The 16,683-nt window shown below is 43.9% G+C and overlaps 1 protein-coding gene across 1 annotated transcript; it reads left to right on the top strand.

The window, feature by feature from the left end:
• Positions 1-4,240: 4,240 nt before the first annotated feature.
• LOC104512096 (ankyrin repeat domain-containing protein 55-like) lies at positions 4,241-15,101 on the top strand. Its single transcript, XM_010154948.1, is given in 4 exon segments — positions 4,241-4,295; positions 10,838-10,960; positions 12,801-12,931; positions 14,988-15,101. Coding segments are annotated over 4 exon segments (423 nt in total).
• Positions 15,102-16,683: the final 1,582 nt, after the last annotated feature.

Consider the following 16,683-nt stretch of genomic DNA (forward strand, 5'->3'; position numbering starts at 1 on the left):
CCGGAGTTAAACCACGACACCAAGTCACACTGACAGTGTAAACATTTAGGCTTGTGATACACCTGTGGAGAAAGCAGGGAGACACTTCACTGGAGACTGCTGTCTCTGAGGTGCTGGGTCCTCACACTTCTTCTCCAAGCACCCCATAAAGGCAGAAGATCATCCTTCCTCCAAAGCACTGACCATATCAGGGTGGAGAAGGATGCAGAAGCCTTGCCCACTTGCCGATGTCCTCTGCAGGGGCAGTGGAAGTGTACCTACGTGAGCCGAGGCTGTGCTCACCATGGCCATGTGGCACAGAGGAGGTGCTGTCAGCACTGCCCATCATCTCCCGGTCTCTGCAATGCCGCTCCTCAGCCCTGCTCTGCTCCCCAGTGAGTAACACTTACATAGCATCTGAGCGCGTGTTTCAACCGTTCCCTGCGGTCTCACCACAACTTTTGCATTCACGCAGTGAACAACAGTCAGAAGGAGAAAGAGCATTAACTACCCTGCATAGAGCCAAACATTGATTCACGGGCAAATGTGGGCAAACACACAAAAAAACCCCAAAACAAACAAAACCCCTCCTCTGTTTCTACTACTCTCTTTTCATCTCTTCTCAGTGCCAGGGGAAAAAACCACACAGAAACTACCAAAACTACCCAGATACCACTGACAGCATAAAAAGTCAGGAACACTTTGCATAAATTAAAGAATAGTGTAAATTCACAGTATTAAATCTATCCTCTTTATCTGGTGCCTAGACCAGGCTCTACCCCTTCTGTGGCTTTGCTGTCCTTGGCATGGGTTGATTTCATAACCGCTGAGCACAGGAGGCTCTGGGGAAGCTAGAGACATTTCCTTCAAGTCTTCTAAAGAAGTAATAATACTTTTTAAAGTAACATAAAAAGAGAAGTCAGTGACCCAAATCCAGGTCCTAGACCTCAGCTTTTCTGGCAGCCTCTGAGCTGTGATATGTCCACCACAGCTGAGACACTGTGTTTACCTGGTGCTTGTGTTTACATGGAGAAAGGTGTTTTGCTAAAGGATTGTCCTTGCTTCCGTTCTGACGGATGCAGAAGGCAGGAGTTGCCAGCTCTCAAACACACTCTGTCCCTGTGGGCGTATACACCTATTTCAGAGGAGATGCCTGGCTTTCCCACAGTTGAAGGCAAGCTGACTCCCTGGCAAATATACACAGTGCCATAGGGAATATTGTGCCCCACATGGGACCCACAACAAATCAGCTGCCAGATGTTTCTCCCCCAGATTCCTTGGCCCCAGATTCCTTGACTGCATGCATACCTGCAATGTACCTCATTCCTAAGGTGATGCACTGCAAGAGTGAGCCTGGACCAGTAGTCTCCAAAGCCCATTGCCTCCATCTCAGGATCAGAATGGAAGAACAGAGACCCAGGAATGGTTAATGGGCAGGTAAAACTGCGAGTATTTAATTGATTGGATTAGGTAGAGCACAGTGAACCAGCCAGCTAACTGTGTAACCTGCACTGCAGCAGTACGAGGGTCAGAAACCCTGTGTGCACAGGGGACAAGGGGCCTCTTGTCACATGCAAAGGCCACTTCTGAGGAACTGTGAAGGTCGCTGCGGTAGTAACTCAGTTCAAAATGCCAGCCACAGACACGTCTCCAGCTCCAATGCCTCCCCCATGAAGTCAACAGCCATGGCAGTCCTTTGAGCAGAGCCAGGCTGTTAGGCTGGACGGACTGGATTGTCACCTGCCCTTGCCACCCTCCCAAGCCACAGCCCTGGCAAGGAGATGCTGGTGAGGAGCTGGCCGTCCGCATAACTGATTATCTGCTCCCAGACTGCACAGAGAGCACTTGCCTCTTCCACATCAAAAAGGCCTGGGGTGAGCCAAAGCACAAACCAGTCAGCAGTAGAGACAATAAACAGAGCTGTCTCTGACTCCACAGTCCCACCACATGCCTCTCCTGGTTACAGACCCTTGAGCAGATCACACTGCCACATTTTGGAGAATTTCAGATCTGGTCATTCATTTCAAGCTATTGGGGCTGTGTTGCTTCCTGGACTATACTTTCTTTTTCCAAACACAGTCTGGATTTAGGTTTGGAAGCAGACGCTTGGGATGTGAATCAGCTCCATATACAACTCCTATGGTGTCCACATGCACGTTATGTCTCTAACATCTGTTGTAGTCATGGGAAAGCAGTCAAAACACCAGAGTAGAATAAACAGAGTGAATGAAGTCTAGGGGCTTCACAAAGTTCACAAAGTTAGGCATAGCTTTAGAGTAGGTCCTGTCTGCGCTTCTGAGCCAAGTGTCTTGTCTTTCCTAATTTTCATATATGTTTGTTTTATTCAGCAGTAGTGATGTGTGTCTTCCAGAGCACCAGCACTGAGTAAACCTGTTGCATCCCTCCCATCCACCAGCACCTAGGCACTGCTGGTGATCTACTGCTCCAGGTAAATTCCAAGCCAGCCCATTTGTTGTTATTTCTTCCATGGAAACAACCAGTCAAAAAGCAAAGGTCACCAGGGTCCTCTCCCCTTTATAGTACAGGGTCTGAGTTCCCAACTCAGGGAGTCAGAGGCCCAGTCAAAAAAGTAGCGTGAGAACACAGGTCTACTGTTGGTTTGGCAGACACTGGGTTTGGAGTATCACCTATTGTCACGAAGGAGGGTGGTTTGGTCCACTTAAAAGATCAGCTTCACTGATATTAGGGGGAAAAAGCTATTTTAATATGATTTTGTGAAAAGCACGACTTAACAGAATTCAATCGTGAGGTCCACTCTGTTACTTATTCAACAAGGAAAAGCATAAGAGAGTAAAATAAAATTAGCATTGGGTTAAAATTATTTATATATGAATCAAGAAAATTTATTTACACAGGGTCAGGGAAATGGAATCAGAATTGGGTTGGTGTGATTTACATACGGGTTAAGGAAAAGGGTAAGGAAGACCCTCCCACTGAGTCACAAGATTCAGAGTGGACCCCCCTACTTTCTAAACACCTCAAAGAGAAGTCATGGGGCAGCTGATCCACTCCTAGTCCCAGACTTAGTGGTCTAAGTCCCAGTGTCCCAGTGGTTTGCAGTGGTGAAAGGGTGAAGAGTTGATTCTCAAGGAGGTTTCAGCCCAAGTTTTGAGGTCCTCTGATTTCACAGACTTGAGAGTTTGTGATCTCCTAGAAGCATCCCACTCAGAGGAAGGTACTGGGCACAGCCTGCTGTGGTCCAGCAGAGCTCAAAGGGTCTCATGCGGGTCTCATAAGGTCGTGACATGACTGATTTTAGGCATCATTAACTTTCCACTTTGGCCACACCTCATGTTGGTAATTACTAGAGTATCAGTAATTGATGGTACCAACTTGCTCGAGTCATCAGGGAATGAATAGTTATTCCACTCTTATTCCTGCCAAGGCCAGGTGGTAGAATTCCTGGTAGCACTCTGGTCAGGCAGCCAAACTTCCAGTACAATCAGTGCTGCTCCCTACCTTAGCCAAGCAGGCATGCTGGGTACGGTCAAGGGATGCTCAGCCACCAAACTCACAGCACTGTGGTCAAGGCTGAATGGGAATCTTTAGGCCACAGGGTGGTCCAGGAGATGGGGCAGGGAAATGCAGTATGCTGTTGGAGCTATCACTATCCACTTCAGCCACGGTAATGTGCTCCCTTCATTAAACATACTGTACTTTAACTAAGTGGAATGGGATACAAAAGGCTCGCTCATCTGTGTTCTCCATGCAGGATTTAGGAAAAGAAAAAATTTACATCAGGAAACAGGTGATTGCCAAAACTCCAGTTTCACAAAGCACCCCCAGCTATGCTGACAGCACAGTGGAGTCCTTGAGGGCAACCCGCCAGCGTCCCCGTGGGTCTCTCCTCAGTGGCAGGCCTGCCAAGTCCCACTCCCCCCTGGACTCGGCTGCTTCGGGCAGCCCCAGGCTGCTGAGGCTGCTGAGCCACGGCAGCTCTCACAGCTGCTCACAGGCAGTTCCACTTGCTGAGGCGAAGATGTTTTTCAGCAGCTCAGTTCAGCTTCCAGGGATGTCATTTTGAGAGGGTCCGTAACAAACCGTGTTGTACAAACAAGCGTACGGTTCCCGTCAGGCGAGTGGTAACGACCCTGCCTTGGCAACAACCCGCGGCCGCAGAGTGCTTTGGATTTCCTGACAAGAAGACTGGTGACAGCTATCATTGCATTGTTTACTCTAATATATGGGATTCTTCCCTGAAATCCCTGGAGATGGCATTTGTCTGGTCTGGTTGAAAATAATGAGATAGACCACAATGGATTTCAGTTCGTCCTCTGTGTTTGATCAGCACAAAGGTAAGTCACCTGCTACCCATTTCTAAATCCTCCCGTGCCCCCCATGCAAATGTAGTAAGGTTACTCAACAGAATGAATAACAAGAATTTTTTGAAAAGACTGGTTCTCATAGAGATGTATTTTAGTTGCACATGAAGGAATTTCTTCCATCAGTTTTAGACGTGGATGTTTCAGCCTATTGCTACAGAAAAATAAAATGTTTCAGCAGAATAGCAACAGCATTTGATTTCTCCTATGCTTAGTGTTGAGAGATGTATGTATATTTTTATTGTATATATTAGTTTTCTTGTATATAATAAAGCAATTTCAATATTAGCAAACAGAGCAGTTTAAAATGGAGTAAAATTTAAGAAAAGCTGATTTGCATGTCTACTAGTTTGTATACATTAAAAGGGCTAGATTATGTTTGTATACATTAAAAGGACAAGTGATCGACTTTGCTTCAGCAAATTTTAGCTGTATAGGTAAGTATTGCCATAATTGGGAATTTAAGAGATCTTTAAAAGGCCCAACGTGAAGATTTTCTACATGGTAAGGTTGCTATGGAAATACAAATGTCTGTTTGTTTTCTGGTTTTAAGTTAAACGGCTGAATTTCGTGTCTGTCTTTGCCAGTACAGGCTTTTATGTCTTAGTCTTCATCCACTGTAAGGAATGTAGTGGCATTCCTTTTCTGTTCCCAAAGCAGGAAGCTGTCACTGTTTGATTATACGTGTTGCAACAGACTTCTCTCTAGGTCAGCTTGCCAAATAACGTGCGTGCAGTGGCCATGGTTCCCAGCACACCCTGACAAAGTGTCCAAGCTGACATGGCCGTGATGGCGCCACAACGGAGGTGCTGACTGTAGAAAAAAGATGAAGGGCGGGAGGAAGACAGACGCTGAGGTGTCGTTTGGGAAGCTGGGTCCCACAGGTTGTACTTCTGTGCTTGCCTGTGCTTCTCTGGAGCGCCCAAAGGAAACGCACCCCACGTAAAGCAGTGGATTTAGGGCTGCCTTTCAGCCGCAGTAGCGCTCGAAGCCTTAAGCAGGTGTTGAGAGCCCACAGCCACCCAGCTGGGACCCCATCTGAGTAGATGGGGAGGAGTGGGAAGCAAAACTGAGCGAAAAGGGAGCAAAAATACTATCAGCAGGGATAAAGAAGGAAGGGAAGTTCAACGAGAGATGGGGGATCCAGATTGCAGGAACAGAGACAGGTGCTCCTAGGCCATGTGTGAGTAACATAAGGAACATTTTCCCTATGGGGAGAGAGTTGTGGGGCTGGCTGAGCTTCTGCAGCTCCAAACAGCCACTCTCAAGCTCTCCTTCTGCAGGCACAAGGAGTATGCTCTGTGCCAAATGTTGACCCAGCAGTGCTCAGACAGGGGACGGTGAGGGGAAACCCTGCACACTCAGTGCCATCAGGATGGCTGCTAGGGAGCCAATGGAAGTGATGCTGAGAATGAGGCTGGAATGTGACCAGCGCTGGGGAAAGAGAAATGAAGTCTCCAGGTGGATAAGGGAGCAGACAGTAATACATGAGAACATTGACCCAAAGCACCTTGTCTGGATAGAAGTGAGAGGCTTCGGAGGGAACATCTGCCCATACCTCCCCTTGCTTAATTTGCAGTCCCTCCTCCTGCCAGGCCACTCTCCACACTGACCCATCCTTATACCTGTCCAGCATCATCTCCAGCCCCATGTCACACTCCACTCACTGCACCTCCCAAGCAAGAGGGTCCCCTCCAGATTGGTACATTCATCATCTCCCCTACACCACCACTGCAAGGATGCTGGCTCATGACATGATTTGTGACTTACTGTTTGCCTTCCCTGCTAGCTGCGTGGGAGGCAGACGGGGAGCAGGAGCAGAAAACACAGTAATGGGATACTGAGCCCACTGGTTATCATGCAGAGAAAGCTCTATTCAAAATTTACAGTGTATGGTGGTCTTATCTAAATAGTATGTTAATGTTTTGACACATTACTGATTTAAGCAGGCTTAATGTTTTTAGCAGGGAGAAGGGGAATATCTTTCATTGGAGCAATTTATAACAATGGAATAATACAGACTAGATTTCAAACACGCCAGATCGTATCTGTTGGTCCAATAACATAATCTAACCCTCCCTGCAAAGACTTTCTCCACTCCACACATCAGAAACCTGTCCCAGCTATAGATCAAAAAAAACCAATATTCCAGGTTTGAAAATCAGTGTCTCTTTGCAACACTTCCTGTGGTACCGCTCATTAATATCTTATAATACTTATCAATACTAACAGCAGTAGCAGTGTGGGACTTAAGCCAAGCAACATCAGAAACCCCTCCTCTCCTAATACTGCTTGATGCCATTTAAATGTGTGCTGTGCCTAGCCTCAAATGTTTACCATTTAAACAGAGGAGCTCTGCAAAGGCCTGGTCGGGTGCATCCACAGCCAGGCACAGACAGGGAATATTACTTTGTTAAGCAATCAATAAATCCATAATATTAGAGAGCGAGTTACAATTTCCAAAAACTGCACTCATCCACCTCTTGCTGACCCTTGACACTGACATGCTAAAATCAAATAAACTGCCTAAGAATGTGTCCTGGTGACAAGCTGCGGGAAATCACATAAGGCATTTGACTACTAGTGGGACCAAAAGGGTTTATAGGAAAGAGGGGCATAAATTATATACATAAATATTTCTTTTTCACAATGAATATAAATTATCCTGTTATCCAGACTTCAGTTTTCAAAACTTAGTGTTTTAGCAAGGTCTACAACAGCCATTGGCAAGACCACATATACTAAACCACAGCAAATTTATTTAGACTTTAAAAATCCAATGCAGGAGAAAGCACACGCTAATATACGTCTAACATGTGCTTTGTAAAACAGCACAGCAGCCAACATTGCAAATCGTGTAAAACATGCATTCTTCATAAGACAGAGGAGAATTAATGTCACAAACAGCATTTCTTCATTGGTCTGAAATTTATGATCATTCTGCATGTTTCTTCATATAACCCCTTTGCTGACCAAAGACATTTACTTCGCCTTAAAGCAATGACATGCTTTTAAAACACTGCAGCTTATTTCAGACAGATTGGCTTTTAACTTTGATTGTTTCTGAGGACTCTACTTACAAAAGAAGATGCCACAACCCTGCATGTCATTTGGTCTTTCCTCACTAAGATTCTTCCAAGCCTTCCCATGCTGCTGTCATGCCAGCCTGCGGTTTTTCCCTACCCCTGCTCCATACACAGGCTCTCAGTTGGACCTCCTGCCTTACTGAAGCTGACTGACAGCTTCCTTTCACCAGCAGCACAGTAATTTTCCAAAATAAAAAGTAAAATGTCTCTGAAATGGCATCAGTACTCACTGGCATTTACAGAACTGCAGGATAACAAATGAAGTAATGCATTTGAAGATGGAGGGTCAGGTATTTGGCTGTTCAGAACCCCTTTATCCCATGTGGTGCTGCTGACCCAGCCCCAGCCGAGCTCCCCAGCAGCATAAGCTCACAGAGGAGAACACACGCTGTGAGTACCTCACTGTCCAAACCATTCCTCTTCGGCCTGGGATAGTGTCTGCAAAAAGAAATGGCCTACAGGCTTTGCACCCTCATTCCTTCACAGGCTAAGCTGGAGGAAGATGAAGTGGGAGGTGTGTCACCTGGAGCCAGGTGCATCTGATATAAAGGATATCCGAGCCCTCCTGGCATTTCCTGCGCCCTGTCATGTGGAGCATCAGAAGACCACACATTTATCTTCCTCTTCACTGCCCACCCAAAACCCAACAGCCCATGTTAAAGACAGCCCACTTGAAATCGTGTCACCCTACAGAAATGGAATTAGTGTCAGACTGTCTTTTGTCAGGTGCACAATACAGGCACTCATCCATTCCTCCTGGCCTAGTGTCCCTATCCAGCAGCGTGACAGCCTGGTCCACCTGCCTCTCCTTGCTCTGATGGCTGGCACTCATGGGTGGGGAAATGTGTGGCTACATGCCACCACCCCTTAGCAGGAGCAGAGCCTGTGTTCCGCAAGAGCAGTGGTGGGGAAAATTTTGTCCATCCATCCATCCATCCATCCATCCATCCATCCATCTATCCATCCATCCATCGTTTTGCTTCTTCTCCTCATATAGGAGGATAACTGCTCTGGGAAAGCAGATCCAGCCCAGAACAAGCGAAGGCACAGGGAAGAAGGTGTTTTGGTTTTATTTAGATGAAAAAGGGCAGAGGGAATCAGGGCAGGTGTGCAACCATGTCCACATCTTCCTACCATCCTGCCCTCCAGGTTAGCAACTGCTCTGCTCTGGAGATGGAAAGTTTTCTTTTGTGGCTGGGTTGGTCTCTGCTCCTGACTCACTGCAGGAAAATTCAACTGTACTTGCAGGCACAAACAGCAAAAAATACAAAATTTACATGTGTAATGCATAAAAGGAGGTGAGGGCCCCTTTGATCCACTGTCTGTCTCAGTACATCTAACAGTTTCTTTCCCAATGCCAGCAGCATCTCCTCTGTACCGTTTCCATGTAATAACCACCACATGCAGCCGCGAGAGAAGCTGCGTGTGTGCTGGTGAGTGACACCTCCTGTGTACCTCCGGAGACTGGACAAGGGGAGCAACACAAGCAATGAACCTCTGCCTTGCCTCCTTGCCTTCTGCCCAGCCCATACTACACCCCTCTTCGGGGCTAGCTCAGACCTGAGCTTGTTATTACCATGTCGTTGCTGAGTTTACCAACTGTGGGAGCAGTCCGCAGATCTGGTGTGATAAGGAAGTCTGATTAATGGGCCCTGTGGTAAAGTCACTTCTTTTTTCATGTACTAGTCACTGATGATGACTCTCCAGAGACAGTGACTCTTAGTCTCCCCTGATCTCCCAAGCACACAGGTCAAAACTCCTGAGCCGAATGAATGGTTCCCTCAGCAATAGGGTCCCCAGTAAAATAAAAAATCAAGTTAATATTTTTAATTTACAAATTTTATCAAATGTGTAATTTCAAATGCCAGCTAGAAGGAAGAAAATAAATTAAATTCTCTTTAATTGAGTAGTGATGAAGAGAGAATCTGTGCCCTGGTGAAGGCAGATTTAACATCAGCTCCCTAAGAGCACAACCAGAGCTCCAGCTTTGACAGACTAACCTTTCCAGCGTAAGAGCTGATTGTGTTTCCATGGCAGCCAAGTTTCGAAGTCGAGAGTGATGATTGCATCCTGGGGAGAGAAGTCAAATGTGGGGAATTATGCTGGGCTGTAAACCCCAGTGTGGTACTCATGCAGGTTCAGCTGCAACATCTGATCTCGACGTGAATAGTGTGGTTAATACTTTAAAACAACATTTAAATATCTTTTATCACTCAAAAATATAGATATGACAATGCTTAAAATATAATTTATATAAATGAGTTAATAGTAATATATTATTTGATTATGAAAACCTTTTCTTGACTTTTCAAATTCTCCTTAAACTGTCTTCCTTTTTTCTGCACAGCTTACATAGTTATGCTATCTCCAGAAGACACAACAGTAAGGATAAGTCACCAATCACTTAACCTGTCATTGATAAAATCTCTAGTGTGATTTAGGCATCAGTTTTATTTTGTCCTGCTAACAAGGCAATGCAGTGGCTGGACAAAAATTATGCTCTGTACCTCAGTCACAGTGAACGGTACAGCTCACTGCATCTGTACTTCTTTTTGAGGTAATAAGCATCAGAAACTCTTTTTAAAATTAAACATGATTTTAACAACAATTAATATGTAGAGCATTTTACCATTATATCAGATCTGACCCTGCACCAAAAATTATCTCTTTTGACTCCTGGAGTTGAGAGGTTAATAGTCAGCTTGAAGCCAAAGGTGGTGTAGGCTTGTGGAGCATGGGATGACCAATCTGAAAGGAAGTTACAAGCAAAGAGAGAAAAATAGCATTAATTTCTCTAGAAACAAAAATCTGAGGAGTGTTCAGGAACAGGTCCTGCAAAGCATCAGCTTTAAACAGTATTTCATACTGTGTTTGCCAAACAAAATAAACCCCTCCTGGCTTCCAAGCAATAGTCCACCTTTCCTTTTTGCAGGAATTATTAACACAAACCATTGCTGCCAGAAGTTCCCCCTCCTGAGAAGAGAATTCCCCTGGACACCGCAGGGAAAGGAAATGAAAAGCGTCAGTCTTCAGGCTGGTGCAAGGATAACACTGAAACTGAAAACTGTGTCCCAATTTCACCGTCTCTCATAAAAGTGTAGCCCGCAATATTATGAGCTAGTTCAGATACCACTTCATTGTTTCTCAAGTCATATTCCATGAACGTTGGTATGATTCCTTAAAAGAGGTGAAAACTTTCCAGGACTTTCCTTTTCTCCTCTCAATGACTATGTCTGACAGTTTTTGGAAGAAATTATGATGAAAACCAAGTTTCAGATGAGTAACAAACACCACAGTGCTGTTTAGATACACTTTATCCCACCTTGAGTTGTATAGTCACAAAAACTCGGTGAAGTAAGTGTCATTGTTTCACCGTTAGCCATTTGTACTTGCTCTCTGCCTACTCACAGGCATACTCCTCCCTGGCAGGTGAAGCGGCAGAAGAGATTGACTTGACGGTGGTTTACCAGGCAGCAGCTAATGGTGATGTGAACACACTAACTGCGGTGATTCGAGAAGATCCTTCCATCCTGGAGTGCTGCGACAGTGAGGGTAAATGAGGGCTGAGTTTGTTCTTAGGGGATTAGTGGCTTCAGCTTGCAACTAAGTTTTCCATTTTTTTATTGTGATTTTTGTGTTCAGTAAATTATATTTAATAGCAGAATATGGGAAATGTGGGTTATTCTTTGGAATACCCACTGGAAATGCTGAGTTCAGATACTTCTTTCCCCCGGTAATTGTAAGATTTTTTATATGGATGCAAATAAGTTGTTTTGCTATAATCAGACAGTACTTTATCATGGATCTATTCTGCCTTCTTTAGGGACATGCTGAGAAATTGTCATTTCAGGGAACAAAAAAGATATTTTTTATCGAAGCCAAATACTATAGATTGTGCACAACTCCGGAGTAGAGGATTCCAGTCTTTTACATTTAAAAAGTATGTGTACAGACAACAGTTTGAATGATTCTGTCAGGTAATTGTTTGCCAAAGGGTTAGTTCTACAATGTGCAATAATCTAAATAATCTGCTGTATCTGTGAGACTGTGCCCCTTCTTATTTTGTGTTCAGGTTCCTATTTAACACTGTCCATCAGCTGGGTTGCATATGCATCTATTTCCAAGTGAATTAGAGCCACAGATCTCTGGAATCTTCTCTTAAGGAAGATTTTGTTTATTCAAAAGTATTTTTTAATTGCAGTTTCTTTCAAAGGGTCCATATGAACACTGTCTATCTTAATCTTTACCAGCTTTTACCACTTTACCAATTCTTCCTACACTTTAAACTAGACATCCTAATTGTAATCTTTAAAACATCTATTGGGCAGAAGGGAAGATGCTTAATCAATCTAAAATGCTGTCAGTCCAGACCTTTAATGGAAGAAGGACTAGGTATGAAGGGCAGTGGGTGCAGATAGACTGACCAGCAAACATAAGTATTTCAGCTCCAGAATAAACTTGTTTACTAGGTTGTCCTTAGAGATGTAACTGAAGACCAGTCTGGCAAGACAAAACATATGTCTCATATCCTGCACATATGGCAGAGTCTGCATAACCTCAGGTTGAGTAGCACCCATGTGCTCAGCAGTCTCATTGAATCCAGCAAGACTAATTATTCTTTAGTTGTGGCTGAAGTTTCTGATAGTTTCTAGTGTCTAATATTCATGTTTATTCCCAGCGTAGTCATTTTAAATTGCTTTGTCAGATTCTGCAGGAAAATCTCTTGCTGTTATTCAGCAATTAACAGAATGGAAGAAAGAGGAAGCAATTAGAAGATATCATAATACTTCATGGTGAAATCTGAGTATTAGGTTTGAATGTAGATTTCAGGTTTTTTCCAGCACAAAAAATGTTTGTAGAATATAAGATAAGTTCTCACAACAACAGAAAAGAAAATATTCTAGAGCAAACCCAGTTTTTAAAATAAGTTGTTGTCTACGTAAAGCACCAACTCACACATACGCACCTTTGCATGGGACAGGGCTTGATTTCGTAGATCTGTCGAATACCTAGAGACAGAATGAAGCTGGGGTTTGAGAAAATTAGTCAAGCACCATCTGGCTACTAGTCACTCTCAAGAATATCAGCCTCAGCTCATACTGGGAGCTTGTCAACAGAAAAACACTTTTCCCTCCAGAAGTGGAGTTAATGAGGCAAGGCTTTTGCTAACGAAGTCATGCTCTTTTTAAAATCAGCAGTCAGCAACTGGCATAGCAGTTACTTCCTGCCTGTAAAAAAAAAAAAAAAGAAAACTGAGTACAAGCGTTGGACAGTTGTCAAAGAAAGGATTTGTTAATTTGCCAGTGCTAACATTAGTAAATAAGAAAATATCTCTATCTTATGGCTTTGACAAAATAAAAATTGTGAAAGAACATTTGACTTTCTTCCCCAGGTTCCACACCCTTGATGCATGCTGTGTCAGGACGCCAGGTTGATACCGTGAAGCTTCTGTTGAAGATGGGAGCCAATATTAATTCTCAAGATGCTTGTGGACGTACCAGTTTATCTCTGGCAACTTACCTGGTACCAAGACTTGGGGAGAAGTAGGGATGGAAAGACAGATGGATTGAAGGGAGTGCAGACCAAATAAGATTTCTGTTTATGCTACAGAAAGAAAAAAGGGACAAAACATTTGGTTCTAAACAACAGTGAAATTGTAAACATTACCATAATGCAAAGATGGAAGAAATGATTATCAGAAAAGGATCAGGACTTCTGTCAGTGTCCTTTCTCTTTCGGGTTTCAAAATCGGTGCATGATATGGGGATCTCACTAGATCCAGGGTCCTCTGTGTGGTTTCAAGAAAGCCACTTGTTTCTGTGCACTGGAAAGTCCCTTCTTGTTCTTAATATGCAGATTAACTTCTCCCTTCCCACTGTCAGAATCAGACTTCTGTGTTCCAGAGAGGGCATTCCTATCTCAGTCTGGTGGTCACCAGGCATCTTTTCCTGCACAGCACATGAACCGGGGCATTGGGGTTTTTTTCCCTATAGTGCTGGACCATGGAAGGGCAGGTTAAGGACTTAAATTGAAGGTGCTGCAGGTGCCAGTGCAGATACTCTGTTCATAAGCAATAGATTTCCCCAGTACAAGTGATAGTGGGGCAGATGTCCCTTTGAGAAGTTTGAGGAGGGAAGTGTGGTGCTCTCTGAAGACCACTAGGATGGTGGTCTTCTCCTTAGTCTTCTGCTCCTTGCTGGAGGGAATTAGAGGATGGCGACCAAGTTACTTGGGCAGAAGGGTTGACCATGGGCTTCCATTATTAGTTGGACAAAAAGGAGGAAGGAATGTTCACCCATGCTGCATAATATGAGTTATGGCTGGATGACCGCCAGTTCATTTAAACTGGTACTGTGACAGCCTAATTAAGTCACATCCCTTGCATCTAGTTTCTTCCTGCAAATTCAGGACAAAAACAATGTTTCTGCTCTGCTATGCAATATTCAGCCAGAAAATTAGTGTAGAAAATAGCAAAACACACAGTCTCAATCAGTGTGAGGAGCATGCTCCACTTACTGGAGAATAAACATTTCCTTTGCCAGATATTTTCAAAAAATCCCGTAATCAGTGTCATTTTCCTTTCTTCCTCTTTTCCCAGAGGGGAAAAAATATTCTTTGGAAAAAAAGAAATTACTGGAAAAGATTTAAACCACCCAGGCTTCAAAGTTTCCATTGCTGTTTCTGTGATGTGTATAATCGGAGGTCTAGAGAGCATTTGGCTGTGATGTCTGTCCAGGGAACTGAATTCAGCAGACCTCCACAGTCACAGTCACACGCAGAATTTGGTGGTCTTGCACTTCCACTGGGAGCTGTGATAGTGATGTTCTGAATCCCTCATTCCACACCTTTTCCCTATAAATGTTGGTAATGCCAATCCAACACATCTCATACAGGAGAGAATGGTCTTTATCGATTGCCTGCAGAGGTTTGAACAAAACACTTACACACGTTTGATCACCCTGGGACTTAAGTACACTCTGAAAGATTTATGCAGTCAGCACCAGATTGTTTATTTGCTTTTTTGTTGAGGTGATCAATAGCAGGTTTTAGTCCAAGAACTGATTCATCCCATCTGTTTTGGTGCTGTTTTCAGTCTAACATTGTCACTAATTCAAACTTCAGCAACAAAGTTTATAAGACCACACTCTAAGGCTTTTTACTATTGATTCACCATGCCTGCTAAAATCTCATAAAGGAAATGAGATTAAGTACTCATGTTCTTGGTGTAACCTAGCATAGTTAAATTCACATGCAGGAATAAGTGTAGCATTTGCTAGTGATACAGGAATTAGGAGGGTTTTAATGACTGTTTACTCAGTTGTTACTTGCCACCGGCAGCAGAAGAACCAAAATGCAGTGTAAAGAAAACACCTTATCACTGAAATGAGTGACTAAGCTACACGGAGACTCGGACTCCAAAGGCGAACTGCTCTCAGTGCTGAGAGACCTCCACTGGGGAAACTAAAACCAGTTCCTCTGTTGGCAGAAATTACAACAGCCACACACGGATGCCAGTACCACCAAGAAGAGATCTGGCCTGAGCATTTCGCTTCTTTGACATGCCTTAATTTGTTTTTAGGGTTGGCTGGAAGGCTGTGTCAGCCTGCTTAGAAACGGTGCGAAGCAGAACATACCTGACAAAAATGGGAGGTTGCCGCTACACGCCGCTACCGCAGAGCCTGATGTGAGGTAAGTCCCAGCATACACAGGTGTCCAACAGCATTTGCTGGTTGAATCTCAAGAAGTAGTTACCAACACAAGCTACCTAGCCCAAAGGGAAGCCTGAGTCAGGAAGATGAGCTTTGGCAGTTACACCTGTGGCTTGCTCCTTTCTTTAATGGTTATCATGAAGGGAATAGGGAAAAAAGGCATTGTACAACACTAGTGTAACAGATAAATGGCCAAGTAAAGTGAAAAGCCTGGTTTAAGATCACAACAGCAGGAGAGAAAAAGAAGTATATAATAGAGGTTGAAATCCTGGTTTTCCCCTGACCAATTACCTTTCTGCTACCTCCCCACAAGAAATATTACAACAAGCTCCTTCTCTGGACTTCCCCTCACAGAAAAAGAGAAAAGTTTTCCACACAACAACCTCTCTGGGAGCCCCTGCTGCAAAGGAGAAGCTGAGGTTTGGTGGACTGGCTCATTTTAAAATACTTTTATTGAAGGTGGAGTAGCAATTACAGAGTGTCTTCACAAGAAGTCTTAAGAAAGATTCCCTTTGTGTCATCCCAGCCTGCAGTGATAAGAAGGCTTAGCAAATTTTGATTTGTCCATCTGAATAAATTCACTAAATAACTCCCCTAAGTAAATAAGTCTGGAGGGATAGGAAGATGTTACAAACAGGTAAAACATTCAGTACATGCAAAACATTCATGTGACTTAGTGACTGAGCTTACAGTTTTGCTGCTGTCGCCATATCAGACCACAGTGCTTTTCTGCTGATCTTGCTCTCCAGCCTCTTTTAACAGCTTTATTCATTTCCCATGTTATCATTGCTGTTCATGCATCACTTGGAGAGAATAGTCAGAGGTTTCTGCAAAAGTACAGGTCACTATCGTTAAACAAAACCTCCGCATAAAGAAAAGAATGTTTGTACAACACTGCACATGCTGCTACTTGAAAGAGAACAGTAATCTATTTTACCAGCAGCACAGAGGGTTCCCTGAATGTTTTTCACATTCTCCATGGATACGGGCAGACCTTTGATCTGCTCAGGAGCTTACCAGTTGCTCAATTGCTTTTCCCAATGGGCTTGCCCCATGCCCAGAAGACATGCCTGGAGTGCCGAGGGGAAGGCTTTTCCTTCATGGTCATTGTTACTCTCTTGAATCCCATGTTATTGTCAAAAAGGCATATGCAGTGGTCAGCTATGAAATGCTTTTTCAGCCATGTTTGAAAGCTGGCAGCCCACTGCTACAACCCCATGTGCTGGAGGAAGTACATGGACCACATGAAAAGACAGTGATTGGTCAATTTATGTACTGATTTGGCGATTGATTTATTGGCTTCAGTGCATTCCACAGAGCTTAAGAGGAAAGGTGGAAAGAGAATCCATAGACTTCGTGATTTATGCCTTTAACAGTAGATAACCAGAGAAATCTCAGCTGCATGGCTCCATATCTACATATCTGAGTTGGTAGCACTTGCGTTGTCACGATGGACTAAGGTTATAAGTGAGCCGAAGTTTGTTGTTGATAAAAGTTTTACACTCAAAGAAAGATTTCCTTCACATACACACGTTTCAATAATTATATCATAGAATCACAGAATGG

Source organism: Eurypyga helias, unplaced genomic scaffold (genome assembly GCF_000690775.1).
Source record: "Eurypyga helias isolate BGI_N326 unplaced genomic scaffold, ASM69077v1 scaffold24727, whole genome shotgun sequence".
In the NCBI taxonomy this organism is placed as follows: domain Eukaryota; kingdom Metazoa; phylum Chordata; class Aves; order Eurypygiformes; family Eurypygidae; genus Eurypyga; species Eurypyga helias.